Below are 16,819 nucleotides of genomic sequence, written 5' to 3' on the forward strand. Positions count from 1 at the left end.
TGACACATAGACACAGACAACCATTCACACCTACGGTCAATTTAGAGTCACCAGTTAACCTAACCTGCATGTCTTTGGACTGTGGGGGAAACCGGAGCACCCGGAGGAAACCCACACAGACACGGGGAGAACATGCAAACTCTGCACAGAAAGGCCCTCGCCAGCCACGGGGTTCAAATATATACTTGTAAACAAAAATGAATAAATACAGTCATGAATTAGAAATTCATGACCTCCCATTTTCGACCACAGGGCTAACACAGCATATGTGCAGCTGTGCAACCAGTTTCTCAACCTGCGGTTCAGATCCCACCACAGCTCAACCAAATGCCCTCTCATACACATCAGCTCACTCACAGAGGCCCATAACTGATTTGCAGCTAACTTGGTGGGGGTTTTTTCCCTTAAAAGGTAGACGGCCTTTCAGATTTTTCCAGTGTAGGTCATAAAGAGAATTTTCCCTGACACACAATTATTTTTGTTTAGTGAACCAAAACCTATTCAATTCAAATCACAGACTTCCAATTTTATTAGTTTTTTTTTTTTTTTTTTAAACAGAACTAATGAACTTTATGGCCCTAAATTCTCTGCCATTTTTTCCTGCTTCACCATGATGCAATACAAGATACTACATCATGCATCACGTGGTGGGCTTTCCCCGCTCACGCAAGGCATTGTGGGATACAAATTTGAAACAGGAGAGAAAAATGGAGGACGCGAGTGTGCGAATGAAACATGAAAGACCGACTACAGTAACGGGAAGTGAGAAAAAAAAAAAGTTGCGAAGGAAAGGAAACGCAGGACCAAACTAATAAATATCGGCGGTCAGCGAGCACCTCGGTGTGATCAGCTGTTCGTTTAGCGACAGAATGATGGAACCGTCAGATCAGTACACATTCAAAGGTAAACCTGTAGATGGCAGTAATGCAACACTGTGGATGCCATAAAACCCAAAAGAAGAAAGCAAACCTGTGCATGTGCACGCGGACTTCCTCCGTCTGCATGATTTCATGCACATTATTTGCTCGGGAATCCCCTCAAATTAAATAACTTCCCAGCCACAGAATGGCCTGATATTTTGTCAGATATTACAGAAATAAAACATGCATCATTTTTAAAGCTAGACGGTCTTTCGATTTCATAAAATCGGTGGAATTTAGTTCCCTCTGAAATTTGGTCATTGTGACAATGAAAGGCCGTCTAGCTTTAAAAATTATTTCAGTCAACAAAAAGTCAAACATGACACAACACCACTATTTAGAGTTTGAAATTTTGTTTATTTTTTGTATATTTTTACTTTTTTTTTTCCTTTTTTTAGCCATTTTATTTTTTATTTAATTAGGGGTTGAGGAGGAAGGGAGAAATCTTGCTATTTTTATAAAACACCTCTTTCACCCTTGTTTCATTTCATCATGCTCACTTGGTCACTCTCACTCGTTCACTCATTCCCTCTTGTTCAGACACACACTGTGCGCCCATCCTTTCAACTTGAACCAAAAAAAAAAAAGAAAAAAAAAAAAAAGGGAAAGTCCTTCCAATGGATAAGAATAAAAACAACAAAAAAGTCTGTTTCTGGAGCAAAGTGTGTGTGTGTGGGGTGTGTGTGTGTGGTGTGTGTGTGTGTGTTAGCATGTAGATGTGTCTGGTCCAGAATCAGCAAGAGGAACTCTCACACCAAATATTAGGGGGCAGATGGAGCCTGAATTCTGACTCAGTTTCCAGGAGGGTGGAAGGGCAGCTGTTGGGAAGGGTGGGGCTGCACCTGCACAGCTGGAAAATAAACAAAATAAACTCTCTCCAACATCTGAACCAATACTTCATTTAATTACACCGCTTACTGCAATACAACCATTTAAAAAAAAAAGTATGCCATCTTTTAGCCTACAGTTGTTTATGTACGTGTGTGCTAAACCCCTTTTCCTATAAACTACAGCAAAGAAGTGAAATGATGCTGTATTATTCCGTTACTATGGCGTCTGTGAAGATTCTCAGTCATCCAGGTCATAGTAACCTGTGGGTGGTAAAAGAGAGCAACTGGACTTGCTTGAAGATTCCTGAAGACGTTTCACCTCTCATCCGAAAGGCTTCTTCAGTTCTGTCTGACTGGTAGACAGAACTGAAGAAGCCTTTCGGATGAGAGGTGAAACGTCTTCAGGAATCTTCAAGCAAGTCCAGTTGCTCTCTTTTACCACCCACAGGTTACTATGGTGTAAATCTCTCCGCATATAAACTACCGAAAAGATACCAGACGAATGAGTGTGTGGATTCTGCCCCGGTACTGAAGCCTCACCTGACGGGTGCCCAATGTAGGTGTAGTGCTGGTGAGTTCCTTGTTGGGGTGGTGGAGGTGCATGTGTGGGGTGCTGGGGGCCAGGACCAGAACCGGGACCCTGCTGAGGGGGAGGAGGAGCAGCATGAAGTAGCATCATCGGAGGAGGCCCATGACCCCCAGAGTGGTGAGGACCCGACAGCGCTCCTGGGACATGAGCCTGAGAGAAAGCAGGAAATAAAACACAGACGACATCACTCACTGGGTCACAACAATGACGGACTCTCTCCAGGGGAGTACACTAGAACAAAAGGCTATGTGAAGTCCTATGCACAGACTTGGTGTAAAGAGAGCTTCGAGAACCTAAAACAGCTTCACGCAGCTACTATTCATGCTTTACCCATAATCCTCTACTACTGCCATTAGTACTTTGTGTTTATATACTGACAGCTAATTCACATGAACGTATATTGCAGATGCTTTTTTTAAAGAACTGAAGGCAAAAATTTTTTTAATCAACATTCTATTTTTCATTTTATTAAATATACGAATGCATTTTTGATCGCTATTTTGTTGCTGCTATAGCAAGTTATGAGTGTTTGAAATATGCTCTGTAACATATCAGTCCGTATGTCAAAGCACCGGCCATAAACGAGATTCGCTGACACCTGTGCGAGACATTGTAGGACGGAAGTAAAATGTACAGCGGAAATCAAAGTGACCGACATCTGCCAACGTTGTCAAAAGACGCGCGCGCCCTCTTTCGAATGCTGACGTAATCAAGCCGGAAGTTTTGATAGCAATCAGGAAAGTTTGAAAAAAGTAGGCAGTAATCGTCATTTAAACTAATTTTTGTGCAATATTTCGTTTGGAAAACAGCTTTCAAAATGGCGGCACCGACACCTGGCTGACACTTCACGTTTCAAAGTCTCGTGAAGATCCCGCGGATAAATGATGCCTGCCGTGGACCAAACGAACTAAATTCAACATGGCTAAAAACCGAATAGGCCGATAAGTATAATATTTAATTGCAATTAGTTGCCAATACGAGTCACGATATAAGGTTACTAAAACCGAAAACGTAATTGAATAACACTTTAATTAAGAAATAAAGCAAGTTTAAAAATGACTTCAGTTCCCCTTTAAACGTATAATTGTCAAGTTTATTTAGTAGACCTGGAAGGAGCCTCTGGTGTCAACAGTCTATTGGTTTTATGAAGTTCTCTGGCATAGTGGTCTTGAAGATTGAGGGATTTTCACTTTGGAACGTGCCAAGCTACATTTTTCTCTTATTAACCTGAACCAAAGGGGGGGCTGGGGGACGGAACAAGAAGGGAATGCTTACGGCCTGAACTGACTTGTTTTACAGAAATTTTGCATAAAATGCAAGTAGAAACACAGTGTCATTCTTTATAAATTGTTATTCTTGGCAAACTAATGTTGGTCTAAAAGGAAGAAAACCCTAAAGGAAGTGCAGCATGGGAATCCGGTCATGTTTTATCCATTACATACTGCACACATTCTCCTAGCAGTTGAACCTACATGTACAGCATCTAAACGTGCAACAAGCTACAGCGACCCTTCTACCCATACTGTACTGGACTCAAGTCCACCGGTTTGAAAGCAAAAACTCTTTCCTTTTTTCTCCTCCCAACTTGCTGTGTTTTGGATTCTTCCATTTCTAAATGGTGGTGGTTATTATTGAAGTTCTTTCGCAGTCTGATACCATTTTATCTATTTCACCATCTCTGAAGAGTCAGTAATTTCTGGTTTAGATCTAGTCATAACCATTTTCCGGTTTCCACCCTGATCCGGTTTTAATATCTTAAACTGAAGATATACTGACTTTTTCTTTTAAAGTCATTAGAAACCTTAACGTGAAATCATTTTCACACATGAACTGGCCACCACAGTCCTGGCCTTAAAGCCACTGAAAGTCTTTGGGATGTGCTGGAGAAGACTCGAGTGTTTCGACTGTCCCATCAATTCGGGATCTCTGTGAAATGTTAATGCAACTCTGAATGGAAATAGACGTTGTAAAAGATTCTTGAATCGATTCCATGTCAAATGCACACCACAATCAAAACCAAAAGGTGGTCCAACTAAATATTAGTGTGTGAGAGACTAGCTCAAATTTAGGTTTTTTTGCTTGTAAAATTGATGTTCCTGCCTTAAACCATGCAATATTCATTTCCCCAATTTCAACAATCTCTTTCAGCGATGCTGTCCCAAAGCCCGTGACATCACCAATTCTCAGTTCCAAACAGTCCTTTGGTGCTGGAAACAAGCCAAACTGTTGTTTTTCTGGCGGTGAACTTCCTCTTTTACAGTAAAGTCATGCAAAATGACTCGGGCGTACTGTTAGCCCTATTCTGATTCAAAGTTCTGGCAACATCAAGGCAATGTACAACAGTATCAAACAGGCACTGGGACCTGCACCTCTCAAGTCCGCAACGGGTGACGTAATCAAGAACCGGGCAAAACAGATGGAGCGCTGGGTAGAGTGTTACTCCGAGCTGTACACCAGAGAAAACAGTTGCTGAAGGCGCCCGGAATGCCATCGAGTGCCTGCCTGAGTTGGAAGAGCTCGACGGAGAACCAACTCTTGAACTCAAAGAAACCCTGGACTCCACCGCAAAGCTCCTGGGAATGACGGAATACCTGCTGACATCTTGAAATGCTGCAAAGGAACCCTCATTAGTGAGCTGCGTGAAATCCTCTGCCTTTGTTGAAGAGAAGGTGCTGTTCCACAAGACATGAGGGATGCCAACATTGTCACACTGTACAAAAACAAAAGGTGACAGGAACGACTGCAATAACTACCGCGGTATCTCCCTTCTCAGCATCGTCGGGAAGGTCTTTGCTCGGGTTGTACAGAAGAGGCTCCAAGTCCTCGCAGAAAGAGCCCACCCAGAATCAGTGTGGTTTCCGAGCCAACAGATCCACCGTTGACATGATCATCTCCATCAGAAAGTTGCAGGAGAAATACAGAGAGCAAAGGCAGCCACTCTTCCTAGCCGTTATTGATCTCATGAAGGCTTTTGACCTAGTCAGCAGGGATGGCCTCGTCAAGATCCTCCCCAAGACTGGATGTCCACCCAGGCTGCTTAGTATCATCAAGTCTTTCCATGAAGACATGAAGGGTACAGTGGCCTTTGACGGCTCAACTTCAGATGCCTTTAACATCCAGAGCGGCGTGAAACAGCGGGTGCACCCACCCTTTTCGGGATCTTCTTCGCTGTACTGCTGAAGCATGCTTTTGGTTCCGCTACCTCCGGACCAGATCAGATGGAAAGCTCTTCAACCTGTCCAGGCTAAGAGCACTGACCAAAGTCCAGCTAAAATGCCTACGTGACTTCCTCTTTGTAGATGATGCAGCAGTCACTGTCCACTCAGCTGATGAACTTCAGCAGCTTATGAACCGCTACAGCAAAGTTTGTCGAGACTTCGGGCTCACCATCAGACTGAAGAAAACTCAGGTCGTGGCTCAGGATGCTGAACTGCCACCCACCATCAGTATCTCTGATCACGAACTGGAAGTTGTCCATGACTTTACTTACCTTGGCTCCACGATCTCAGACTCCCTCTCGCTTAACAGTGAGCTCAACAAGCCGATTGGCAAGGCAGCTACCACCATGTCCAGACTGACAAAGAGAGCATGGAACAACAAGATCCATATCTACAGTGCACGCATTGTGAGCACCCTCCTTTATGGCAGCAAGTCCTGGACTCTGCATGTATGGCAGGAGCGAAAACTCAACACCTTCCACATGCGCTGTTTAGGACACATCTTGAAGATCACCTGGCAGGACAAAGTCACAAACAGTGCTGTACTAGAGAGAGCCAGAATCCCCAACATGTTCACACTGCTGAAGCAAAGACGCACGCGCTGGCTCGGCCACGTTGTGCGTATGGACGATGGTCGGATCCCCAAGGATCTCCTGTATGGCGAGTTAGTGCAGGGAAAAATGCCCCATAAGCAGACCACAACTGCGTTACAAGGACACCTACAAGAGGGACATCAAGGCCTTGGGCATCGACCTAAACACCTGGGAAGCAGCAGCCTCAGAACGATCAGTCTGGAGACAGACTGTCCAAAAAGGCCTCTCCACATTTGAAAAGATGCTTGCCTAAGAATCAGAGACAAAGAGACAGAAGGAAAACCAGAGCCCAGTCTGACAGATCAGCGTCAGACTTCATGTGTGCTCTGTGCAGGAGAGACGTCACTCCCGCATCAGCCTGCCCAGCCACACCCAGCGCTGTACCAGAATCAACACCCAGAGCGCAACTCCATAGTCTCTCAAGACTGAAGGATGCCTACTGTATTTACATATTGTGTGTGTGTGTATATATGTGTATATAAATAAATAAATAAATGAACATATGATCTCAAAAATACATTAAATCATTCGCACTCAACCATCTTGACTCTCTGTGTAGATCCTTTTAGTTTTAATATTAGTAGTGAGCTCAAATTTAGGTTTTTTGCTTGTAAAATTTATGTTCCTGCCTTAAACTATGCAATATTCATTTCCCCAATTTCAACACTTTCAGCGATGCTGTCCCAAAGCCTGTGACGTCACCAATTCTCAGTTCCAAACAGCCCTTTGGTGCTGGAAACAAACCAAACTGTTGTTTTTCTGGCGGTGAACTTCCTCTTTTACAGTGAAGTCATGCAAAATGACTCGGGCGTACTGTTCGCCCTATTCCGATTCCATGCTGTGTGCACATGTGTATGCAATACCTGTGTGAGCTGCCCAATGGATGAGTAGGGGTGGGGTAGGGGCTGGTGACCTGGCAGGCTGTAGCCCTGGAGAGGGTATGAGGCCTGGGGAGAGCTGTGGCCTGGGGGCAGATTAGGGGGAGTGGGAGCTGACAGAGGAGCTGAATGATACAAGGTCTGTGGCTGTGGACCTGATTGTCCAGACTGAGAAGAGATAGACAGAGACACACATCTTGATAAAACAAACAATCGTATTCATTATTCAGACCAAATGAAGTAAGACTTAATTAGGTTACTTAAAACGGCCCCATTTTTGTAAGGTGTGTGTTTAGTAGCGGGTTAGTACCTGTCCTGGGCTGGGGGCAGGGTGTTGAGGGGGCGGCTGGCTGCCAGTAGGAGTGGTGGACGGCTGCGGAGGATGCATGGAGCCTGAGTGATGAGAGAATGACTGGGGGGCTGGAAACAAAATGGCAAGATATTTTGTCAGCAATTTACACATCCAGTTAAGAGACCAACATTTCCCCTACCATTATATTGGGAGGGGTACTCCCCCCCCCACACACACACGTATTAAGGTCCGAAAACGGAGTGCGCAGTTGTATTGTAAAAACTGCTTTAATTCTTGTTCTAAAATAACCGTGAAGACTTAAATATGACTCCTTTAATGGTTTGTTCAGGTCCAAATGCTCTGTAACAGGAGCTGCGGGGAGGGGTCCTGCAGGTGACCATCCTCATCCAGCATTTCCCCGCCCCATACCAGTAAACTTTGGGGAAACACTGGAGATAATCTATAAAATCAATAAATCAATCAATGTATTCAGTACAAAATAGCACATCTTAGCAATCATTCCACAGAACGTAAAGCTTTTGGGGGAAGCCTTGGCCTAATGGTTAGAGAAGCAGCTTTGGGACCAAAAGGTCACTGGTTTGATTCCCTGGACCAGCAGGACTGGCTGAAGTACCCTTGAGCAAGGCACCTAACCCCCCAACTGCTCCAGCAAGAGTGGTGGCATACCTTGTGTCTGACTAGCCAAAGAAAAGCTGATGAGATCAGTTTGGGTGGTGCCCGACTGAAACGAGAAAAATTTGGTGGTTAGCACTGTCGCCTCGCAGCAAGATGGTCCTGGGTTCGAGCCCAGAGGCTGACGGGGGCCTTTCTGTGTGGAGTTTGCATGTTCTCCCCGTGTCTGTATGGGCTTCCCCCGCAGTCCAAAGACATGCAGTTAAGGGTAATATGGGACGGCCTTGGGCTGAAGTGCTCAAGAGCGGCGCCGCTCACGTACGCAGCGGCTTTGCTTTCCTATGATGAGCTAAATTTCGTTATGCATTTGTGCAGTGACAAAGGTGTTCTCCTTCTTCTCTTTTGCTGGGTACAGAAACAATATGCTGTATCAGTAACGAGCACATCATACGCATCTTAACACACTAAACCCATGGCGGAAGGAAAGCAGACCTACTGGAAAAGTACAGGGATGTTTTTACGAGATGGCTCATCAGACCACACAATTTACCACAGGGGTTTAATTTTGTAAATTTGCTCGACTTTAAACAAACAGAGCAAGGCCCAAACGTGTGGGATTTCAGCTGTGGATACATGCATTTGATAAACGCTAATTTTCCAGTACATACACACAGACTTCATGCAAATTTAGGAAGTGCTCTGTGCACTCTGTGTGGTATTTGTGTGGGACGTACCATACATGCCCTGCTGGGCTCCTGGGGGTCCCTCAGTTTGGCCAGGATATTGAGGACCAGGAGGGCCAAGAGTCTGAGGGTGTCCCCCTGAACTCAGCATCCGCGCTCCACCTTGCAGCATGGAATACACCGGCTAACAAAAGACACAAGAGAGGAGACGATTTATCCGTTTCAAGAAATGACCAGGTTTGGACAAATTTTATTTCATGCAACAGTGCTCTGTGTAAAATCAACAGAGCACGAACATTAATATTAATTGGTATACCTGTCCAGGATAGTGTGGCATGGCAGGGATGACCTGGCTATACTGCAGGTAAGATTGAGGATAAGGAGAAGCCACGAGCGGAGGACCTGCTGCCGACGCTGCTGCCTGGATCATAGGAGGTGCCGAAGAGTTGTGGTCTGGACGAGGAGCGACCACGGAACCTGATCGAGAAAGAGCCGTTCATTGGCATGGGCTTTTTGTGTCAAGTCAAGTCACATTTATTTATAAAGCACTTTAAAAACAACAGCAGCAGACCAAAGTGCTGGACAGGCAAGGTAGTACGACTTGATAGACAACAGAAAAGACAACAAAAAGTGAGCGTAACAATATACACATACATACACAAATCATGCTGTATTGAACGCCAGGGCATAAAAATGGGTTTTTAGGTGAGATTTAAAAACAGCCAAGAAAGGAGCCAGGCGTATGTGCAGTGGCAGCTCGTTCACTGCAAAGGCCCGGTCACCTCTGCTTTTTAGCCTAGAGCGAGGAATAACAAGACGGAGTTGGTCGGCTGACCTACATGCCCTAGATGTTGTCTGAACCTTTAGAAGATTGGATATATAAAGTGGAGCCAGACCATGTAAAGATTTGAAAACAAAAGAATTTTGAAATTTATTCTATAACGGACAGGGAGCCAGTGAAGGGCTACAAGCACAGGTGTAATATGCTCCCAGCTTCGTGTTCTGGTTAGAAGGCGGGCTGCAGCATTCTGAACTAGTTGAAGACGGGATAAGGAGGAACAGCTACATACATGTCAACCAAACCTGTATAACCAACCTCCAAAATCCGTATTTCCCTTATAAAATCCTTATAAGATGCAAAGTAAAATAATTTACCTAAAATTTGAATGATAATTAACAATGATATATCCCAGTTACTTTTTATTCAATATTAATAACAATAAACCTTCAGAATGAATGCAAAGCTCCAATGTTCGACAAAAACACAAAGTGTCACTCTAATGTTCTGAATTGTACTCCATGACAGCTTTTTTAGCAGTCTGCACCAATACCTCACTAGGCTGCATGTCACAGCAAGTGTCTGTGTTGATCTTACACTGCAGTAGGCCAGGTCAGTGTGTCTGCATTCAGGTTCTTTCTGCTCTCTGTGTGTATCTTCCTGACTTGAGAGAAAACTCTCTCACAGTCAGCATTACACGTAGGCATTTTATTTTTGTTCCATATCTCTGTACTATGTCCCAAGTCTATGGAATCAATTTTGTGCCAAAATGTTCATACAATACTTTTGAAATATCAAACAAAAACGACAAATCAAAATACAAAAAAAAAAGTCAATTTTTTTTTTACACTGGCAAACAAATTATTCGTGTAATCGTGCAAAATATCAGTCTATTACTCTTCAGAAACCTTTTATTTTTGTTCCGCGTCTTTCTCAGTTTTGTTTGACGTAATTTATTTTGGTTGCGATTCCAGCTTTCTCGTTTGCGCTCCCTGACTTTTTGCTTGCAGTTTTGGCACAAACTTCAAGTGTGGGTGGGCTGTCCAGGAATGCATTCCCATTGGCTAACTTGTGTTTGATTGACAGCTATGCTCAGCCATTCCCCCGGAGGCTGTTGCGGCCATTTCCTACTCGGATTTTGGCGGACTGTTTGACGAGAGACCGATCCATTGACGGTAAACAAGGATCATATCATAGTCGCCACTGAAGTCCACTCGATCCTTGTTTACCGTCAATGGATCGGTCACTCGTCAAACAGTCCGCCAAAATCCGAGTCGGAAATGGCCGCAACAGCCTCCGGGGGAATCACTGAGCGTAGCTGTCAGTCAAACACAAGTTAGCCAATGGGAATGCATTCCTGGACAGCCCACCCACACGTGAAGTTTGTGTCAAAACTGCAAGCAAAAAGTCAGGGAGCGCAAACGAGAAAGCTGGAATCGCAACCAAAATAAATTACGTCAAACAAAACTGAGAAAGACGCGGAACAAAAATAAAAGGTTTCTGAAGAGTAATAGACTGATATTTTGCACGATTACACGAATAATTTGTTTGCCAGTCTAAAAAAAAATTGACTTTTTTTTTTTTGGTATTTTGATTTGTCGTTTTTGTTTGATATTTCAAAAGTATTGTATGAACATTTTGGCACAAAATTGATTCCATACAAGTCAGCCTGCAAAAAAACAACACCTGAAGGCCAGTATACGTGACAAGCTGAGAAACTACTGTTGTGCTAAGAAGGTATAGTAAATCCTCTCTAATGCAATATGAACGTGATGTTACCTGCAAAGAATTTTACACAATCTATAAAAGCTGAAAACTTGTCCCAAGTCTCCCTGCTCTCCCCTACAGGATATCATACAGGTAGCGAGCAATTCCACATATACTACAAACTGACTCGTGATTGACCTATAAAACTTGAAAATAGGTCAAATTGGCCTGAAAATCATCAGAGAGGCTTTACTTTTCATTCATTTTATATTTTTCACATATTACCCACCTAAATCATGAGATCAAGAACATTATTTTATTTTCTCCGAGATGTAAAATGTAAATTCTGGATCATTCAGAACACACTATTTTACATCTTTATTTTGAGAATTGTCTGGGGAGGACCCCCAGACCCCCCCGCCACCTTTTTTCACATCACAGTGGCTTTGGGTCTGCCTACAACTCTTTTCCAAATGCCACCTACTTAAAGTTGAGTCTGCAGCTACAACAGACTTAATATAGAGAACTAAACATAGTCATTAATGGACACAAGTTTACTGTAGCATTTTTATGCAGGCAGGCATTTGCTAGGGTGGATAAAGGAAAAGAAAATAGTGCAACACTTTGTACAGAGAAACCTGTTTAAATTACTGGGACCTTAGAGATCGGCATAGTTTTGGGTGGTAAACTGATACGTCTCAAAAATACCTTTAGTTCTGGGGTACTTTCCCTGGCTCACGGTAGACACGGCATACTGGTACATTTGAGGGGCCTGGTAAAGACAGATCAAAACAAAACATCTCTCAGTCGGTGACTCACACATCAAAACCTCTTCACAAAAGCCCTTACTGCCTGATAAGAACAAGTTACACAAATGGATTTAAATTAGCTGCAAGTACAGACAAGAGTGCTCAGAGAGCACAATAGCCCCCGCTGGCAACTGTGCCATAACTCTGGGAAAATGTGACTGAATTGAACGAAACTGCAATGTGTGTATTACTGACATATAACAAACATGGATGCAAACGGCGCGCCTTTTGGCGGATGCTGCCTTTTTCACGGCTGTCTGGGGGACTTGTGTGAATCGTGCAGATCTGATGAGGGTTTTTTTGGGGGGGGGGGGGGGGGGGGCGTTGGAGTGTCTGATTATAATTTCACCAAAGTAAATTCTGTATTAAAATTACTAAATAAGCAAATGCCGTTACAGTCCATGAAACATAGGAAGTATAAGTATGAGAAGCAAACAGTAAATCAGAAAGCTGCGCACGTAAAGCCAATTGGCTGCGCGCCATTATCTGCTGCTGGCTGCACTTCACTGCACGCGCAAGGATTTCCATCAGTCCAACGCAAGTTACGTAATTGGCTTTACGTGCGCAGCTTTCTGATTTACTGTTTGCTTCTCATACTTACACTTCCTATGTTTCATGGACCGTAACGGCATTTGCTTATTTAGTAATTTTAATACAGAATTTACTTTGATGAAATTATAATCAGACACTCCAACGCCCCCCCCCCCCCAAAAAAAACCTCGGATCTGCGCGATTCACTCAAGTCCCCCAGACAGCCGTGAAAAAGGCGGCATCCGCCAAAAGGCGTGCCGTTTACATCCATGAACAAAGAATTGTCAAGTTTCGTGGAATTCCTCCAAAATTTGTGAGAGGAGTTGATTTCAGAAAGTGAGTACCCTTCCCGGGACGGACGGACGGACGGACATCACCACGAGATAGGGGCCTTTCAGCCAGCGGGGGATAATAAAAATCGTGAGGGAAGTTGATTTCAGAAAGCAAGCACACCTTGTTGAAACTGCCAAAGTACAAGTTTGTTAATAATCAAGGGCTTAACTCTGGTAAAATTTGCCCAAATTAAACAAAATTTCAATATGCGTATAACGGTCATATAACAAAGCCTTCTGCCAAGTTTGGTGAAATTCCTCCACAAATTGTGAGAGGAGTTGATTTCAGAAGAACGTACACCCTCATGAAAGTGTCAAAGTTATTTAATCAAGGGTCAAAACTCTGGTAAAATTTTCACAAACGAAATTAAATCGCAATCTGCGTATTACCGTCATATAACAAGGCCTTTTGCTGACCTTCGAGAAATTCGTCCAAAAATCGTGAGAGGAGTTGATGTCAGAAGGCGAGCACACCTTCATGAAATTGTCAAAGTACAAGGTTGTTAATCAAGAGCCACAACTCTGGTAAAATGCGACCGAATTGAACAAAACAATATGCATACTACTGACACATAATGCCTCGTCAAGTTTCATTAAATTCCTCCAACAGTTGTGAGAGGAGTTGACTTCAGAAGGAAACACACTCATGAAACTGCCAAAGTATAAATTTTGTTAATCAAGGGCTGTAACTCTGATAAAATGTGACCAAATTTAACAAAATTACAATATGCATATTACCAACATATAACAAAGAATCCTGCCAAGTTTCGTGAAATTCCTCCAAAAATTGTGAGAGGAGTTAATTTCAGAAGCTGAGCACCCTTTCCGGGCTGGACGGACGGACAGACGGAAATCACCACAACATAATCCCCTTTGGGTCTTTCAGCCAGCGGGGGATAAAACCCAGAAAAGAACAGTGTGTGTACCTGCACAGAGTGGCCCTGTAAGGGTATTGTTGAGACGTAGCTCAGATACGGAGGGCTGTAGATGGCTCCTTGTCCTGCAGGAGGCTGGAGCACCACTGAGGGACTTGGAGGCGTGGGTCGTGGAGTCGTGGGGGTCGCAGAAGGCTTCACCTGAACACCAAACACAATGCGTGTACGCTATAGTATGTACAACAAAGTGAAAAGTTGCTGAATGCACGTGTTTGTGAGAGCGAGACACACTATAAGAAAGCATGAAGGCCGGAGCACTCACCATAGTGAGAGGGGCCTTGGCAGGATTGAACTCTTTGGCATTGGGATTTAGTGTGGACTTCTTCACTTGACTGTATGGGACAAAAGAGGAAATGGTGTTTTAAAAAAATAAAAATAAATGGTGGCTATGCTGGTAAAATAAAGGATGCCGTAAGTAAAACGTAATCTGTAAACACGAACAACAGAAAACAAGCCTAAAGAGAAGAGACAGTAGTTACACTTATTTGTTGGGATTAAAACGTTTTGATACAGTAACAATGAAGCCTGTTTTCACTATTTTAAAGAAGCGTGACGAACTTAGACAAACTTCATCCACCCGTCTGCTCAGTGTAACCAAAACTCTTAAAACAGGGTTCGTTTCAGACAAGACACATGAGCACCAACGGAAGCATAAATGTGTGTTATTTACCAGCTGGGAGGTCCATATCGTGAAATACCGTGACCGAGGTCTTGAAAGTACTGAGCGAGGCCCTCTGGGTCGAGGTCAGTATTCAAGGCCGAGGTCACGGTATTTCATCATACGGACCGACCTTAAGCTGGTAAATAATATATTTATTTTTTTCTTTACCAAATTCTAACAGAAAACGAGAGCGCCCGAAAGGGAAAACCGAGCCGAGCCGCCATTTTGAATCCTCATTCACGGCTGTAATGCAAATTGCTTCCTCCTCGGAAATTTTTTTTTGGTTTCCGGTTGAGAGTACGTCGTGCGCATTCTGGCTACCACTTCTCACCAGAGCTTTTTTTTAAATTTTATTTTCTTTCTTTTTCAATTTTCATTTTATTTTTTTTTCTGTGTTTGTGTAGTTTGATGTATGTTTGAGTGTTTTGTCCGCCGGTTGTGGTGTAGCTCCGGACCCAGTTTTGGGCGTTGGTTCCCTCCAGGCCTTGGTTCGCTGTGGGTGATGCCTGCGCTCCCAGCTGTGGACTGCAGTGAGCTCGCTGCTCATTTAACATTCGTGGTTGTCCAGCGCTCTGCGCTTTAATGCTTGGCGTGATGTTCCGAGCGATGTTGCTCGGTGGTGTCGCGGCGGCTGTGCAGGCGGTTTGGGACACACCAGCGCTCTGCGTGGCGGAGCTTCTCTGCTCGCTTTGTGGATCCACGGCGTGGTGTTTGAGCGATGTGGCGAACGGCGTCACGGCGGCTGTGCTGGAGATGTGGGACTCGTTTTCATGCGCCTTTTGGTGGGACTGTGGCTGCTACACCACTGGAATTACATCCTGACCCCTACTTGGTGGACTTTTTATTTATTTATTATTTTTTATTGTTATTTTTTTCTGTGTCTATAATTGTAAAGCGTCCTTGGGTTTCTTGAAAGGCGCTATACAAGTTGAACTTATTATTTTATTATTATACAAGTGCACTTCCATGGCAGGAAAAAACTCGGTGTTTTTGCTCGACCAACGTTATACAGTATTATGACCTTTATATTGCATAAATAAAGCCATTTGGTGAAACTTTGAAGAAGACATTGTACTGGTTTAAAGTTTTTACCTAACGTAATATTATGCATTAGGATAACATGGTCCAAAATGGGTCTCATTAACTAATGAGATCAAACTGTTAGCAAGTTAGAGGTTTTTAGCTTTCTCCTGAAATGTTTTCCTTCATTTTGTCTTCTTCAGGGTAGTAAAACTCGCTTTCGCTGTGAACACTGTCATTATCGCTATCCATGCTGTAAAATTAATGCTATTTTGAATCCTCATTCACGGCTGTAATGCAAATGGCTTCCTCCTCGGTATACAAGTGCACTTCCATGGCAGGAAAAAAACTACATTTTGCCGCCTATGTAGTCCCCGATTTACACAAATAGGAGTCATTCAGGATTCAGCCATGTTTTTGCTCGGTGTTGGCAAATTACAGTTTTTAGCTTTCTCCTGAAATGTTATATTTTATTTCTTCTTCCTCAGGGTAGTAAAACTCGCTTTCGCTGTGAACACTGTCGTTATCACCTTCCATGCTGTAAAATTAATGCTATTCTCCTGAGAAATGCTGGCAAAAATTTATAAGATTTTTGATAATCTTATAAATAAATCTTATTAAAAAAGATAAATGTTGACAAAAAAAATGCTACTACGTTTGTTGTTGTTGTGAATGAGCGAGTCGCCAGAGGTCCGTAACCAGGGTCCGTACCGTAGGATACGGACCTGCTCACCAGCCAATCAGAGCGCAGGATTTGGACCGCGAAAAAAATAAAACGTTCTTTTACATCTTCTCCACCCCGTACTCACTCAGCTACACCCTCCGCTCTGTCTGCAGCCTCAGGTCTGCCGTCCTCCCTGCCTGGTGTCCTTGCAGGCTGGGGCGGCACTGCCGTTTGTCCATCTGGACCAGAGGGTTGGGAAACACCACCAGGTGTGGCAGAAGGTGTGACAGTGGGTGTGACAGATGGTGGGGTGGCTGCTGCTGGACCCTCAGCACTCGTTTCTCTGCCCGCGTCATCTGATGGAAGTTCCTGTGTTGGAGTTGTAGGGGATACCGTGTTGGGCTCTGTGGAGGGGGTGGAGTCTGTCTGTGTGCTTTGGGTAGGGCTTGGCTGAGCAGGATCACTGGGTGTAGCTGAAGTATTGGGACTGGAGGATGAGGAGCTAGAGTGAAGCTGAGGCAGGAAGACCAGGAAAGTGTTAGTTAAAATTCAAACAAACAAACAAACAAACAAACAAACAAACAAAACAAACTAACTTTAAATGCTCAAGAACTAAAACATGCAATGACAGGGCTCGACATTAAGGACTGCCTGATTGCCTGGGACAAGTGAAACGTGCATTTTGGGCAAGTGGGATGTGTCCCCGACGTGCCTGACCGGGCAAGTTGGAATGAGCATATATTACA

At 43.8% G+C, this 16,819-nt stretch overlaps 1 protein-coding gene across 5 annotated transcripts in view; it reads right to left on the reverse strand.

Annotated features, from left to right (window-relative positions):
- Positions 1–1,256: 1,256 nt before the first annotated feature.
- atxn2l (ataxin 2-like) overlaps positions 1,257–16,819 on the reverse strand; it is a 46,792-nt gene continuing 31,229 nt past the window's right edge. For all 5 annotated transcript variants that reach the window (XM_060901816.1, XM_060901817.1, XM_060901815.1 and 2 more), the window contains 10 exons: positions 16,219–16,586; positions 13,991–14,060; positions 13,720–13,869; positions 11,830–11,893; positions 8,953–9,113; positions 8,688–8,820; positions 7,339–7,448; positions 7,014–7,196; positions 2,291–2,489; positions 1,257–1,770 (listed from right to left, as the gene is read on the reverse strand). In XM_060901816.1, coding sequence (XP_060757799.1) covers positions 1,712–1,770; positions 2,291–2,489; positions 7,014–7,196; positions 7,339–7,448; positions 8,688–8,820; positions 8,953–9,113; positions 11,830–11,893; positions 13,720–13,869; positions 13,991–14,060; positions 16,219–16,586 — 1,497 coding nt within the window. In that variant the 3' untranslated portion in view covers positions 1,257–1,711. The remainder of the gene's footprint in view (positions 1,771–2,290; positions 2,490–7,013; positions 7,197–7,338; positions 7,449–8,687; positions 8,821–8,952; positions 9,114–11,829; positions 11,894–13,719; positions 13,870–13,990; positions 14,061–16,218; positions 16,587–16,819) is intronic.

Source organism: Neoarius graeffei, chromosome 20 (genome assembly GCF_027579695.1).
Source record: "Neoarius graeffei isolate fNeoGra1 chromosome 20, fNeoGra1.pri, whole genome shotgun sequence".
NCBI lineage: Eukaryota > Metazoa > Chordata > Actinopteri > Siluriformes > Ariidae > Neoarius > Neoarius graeffei.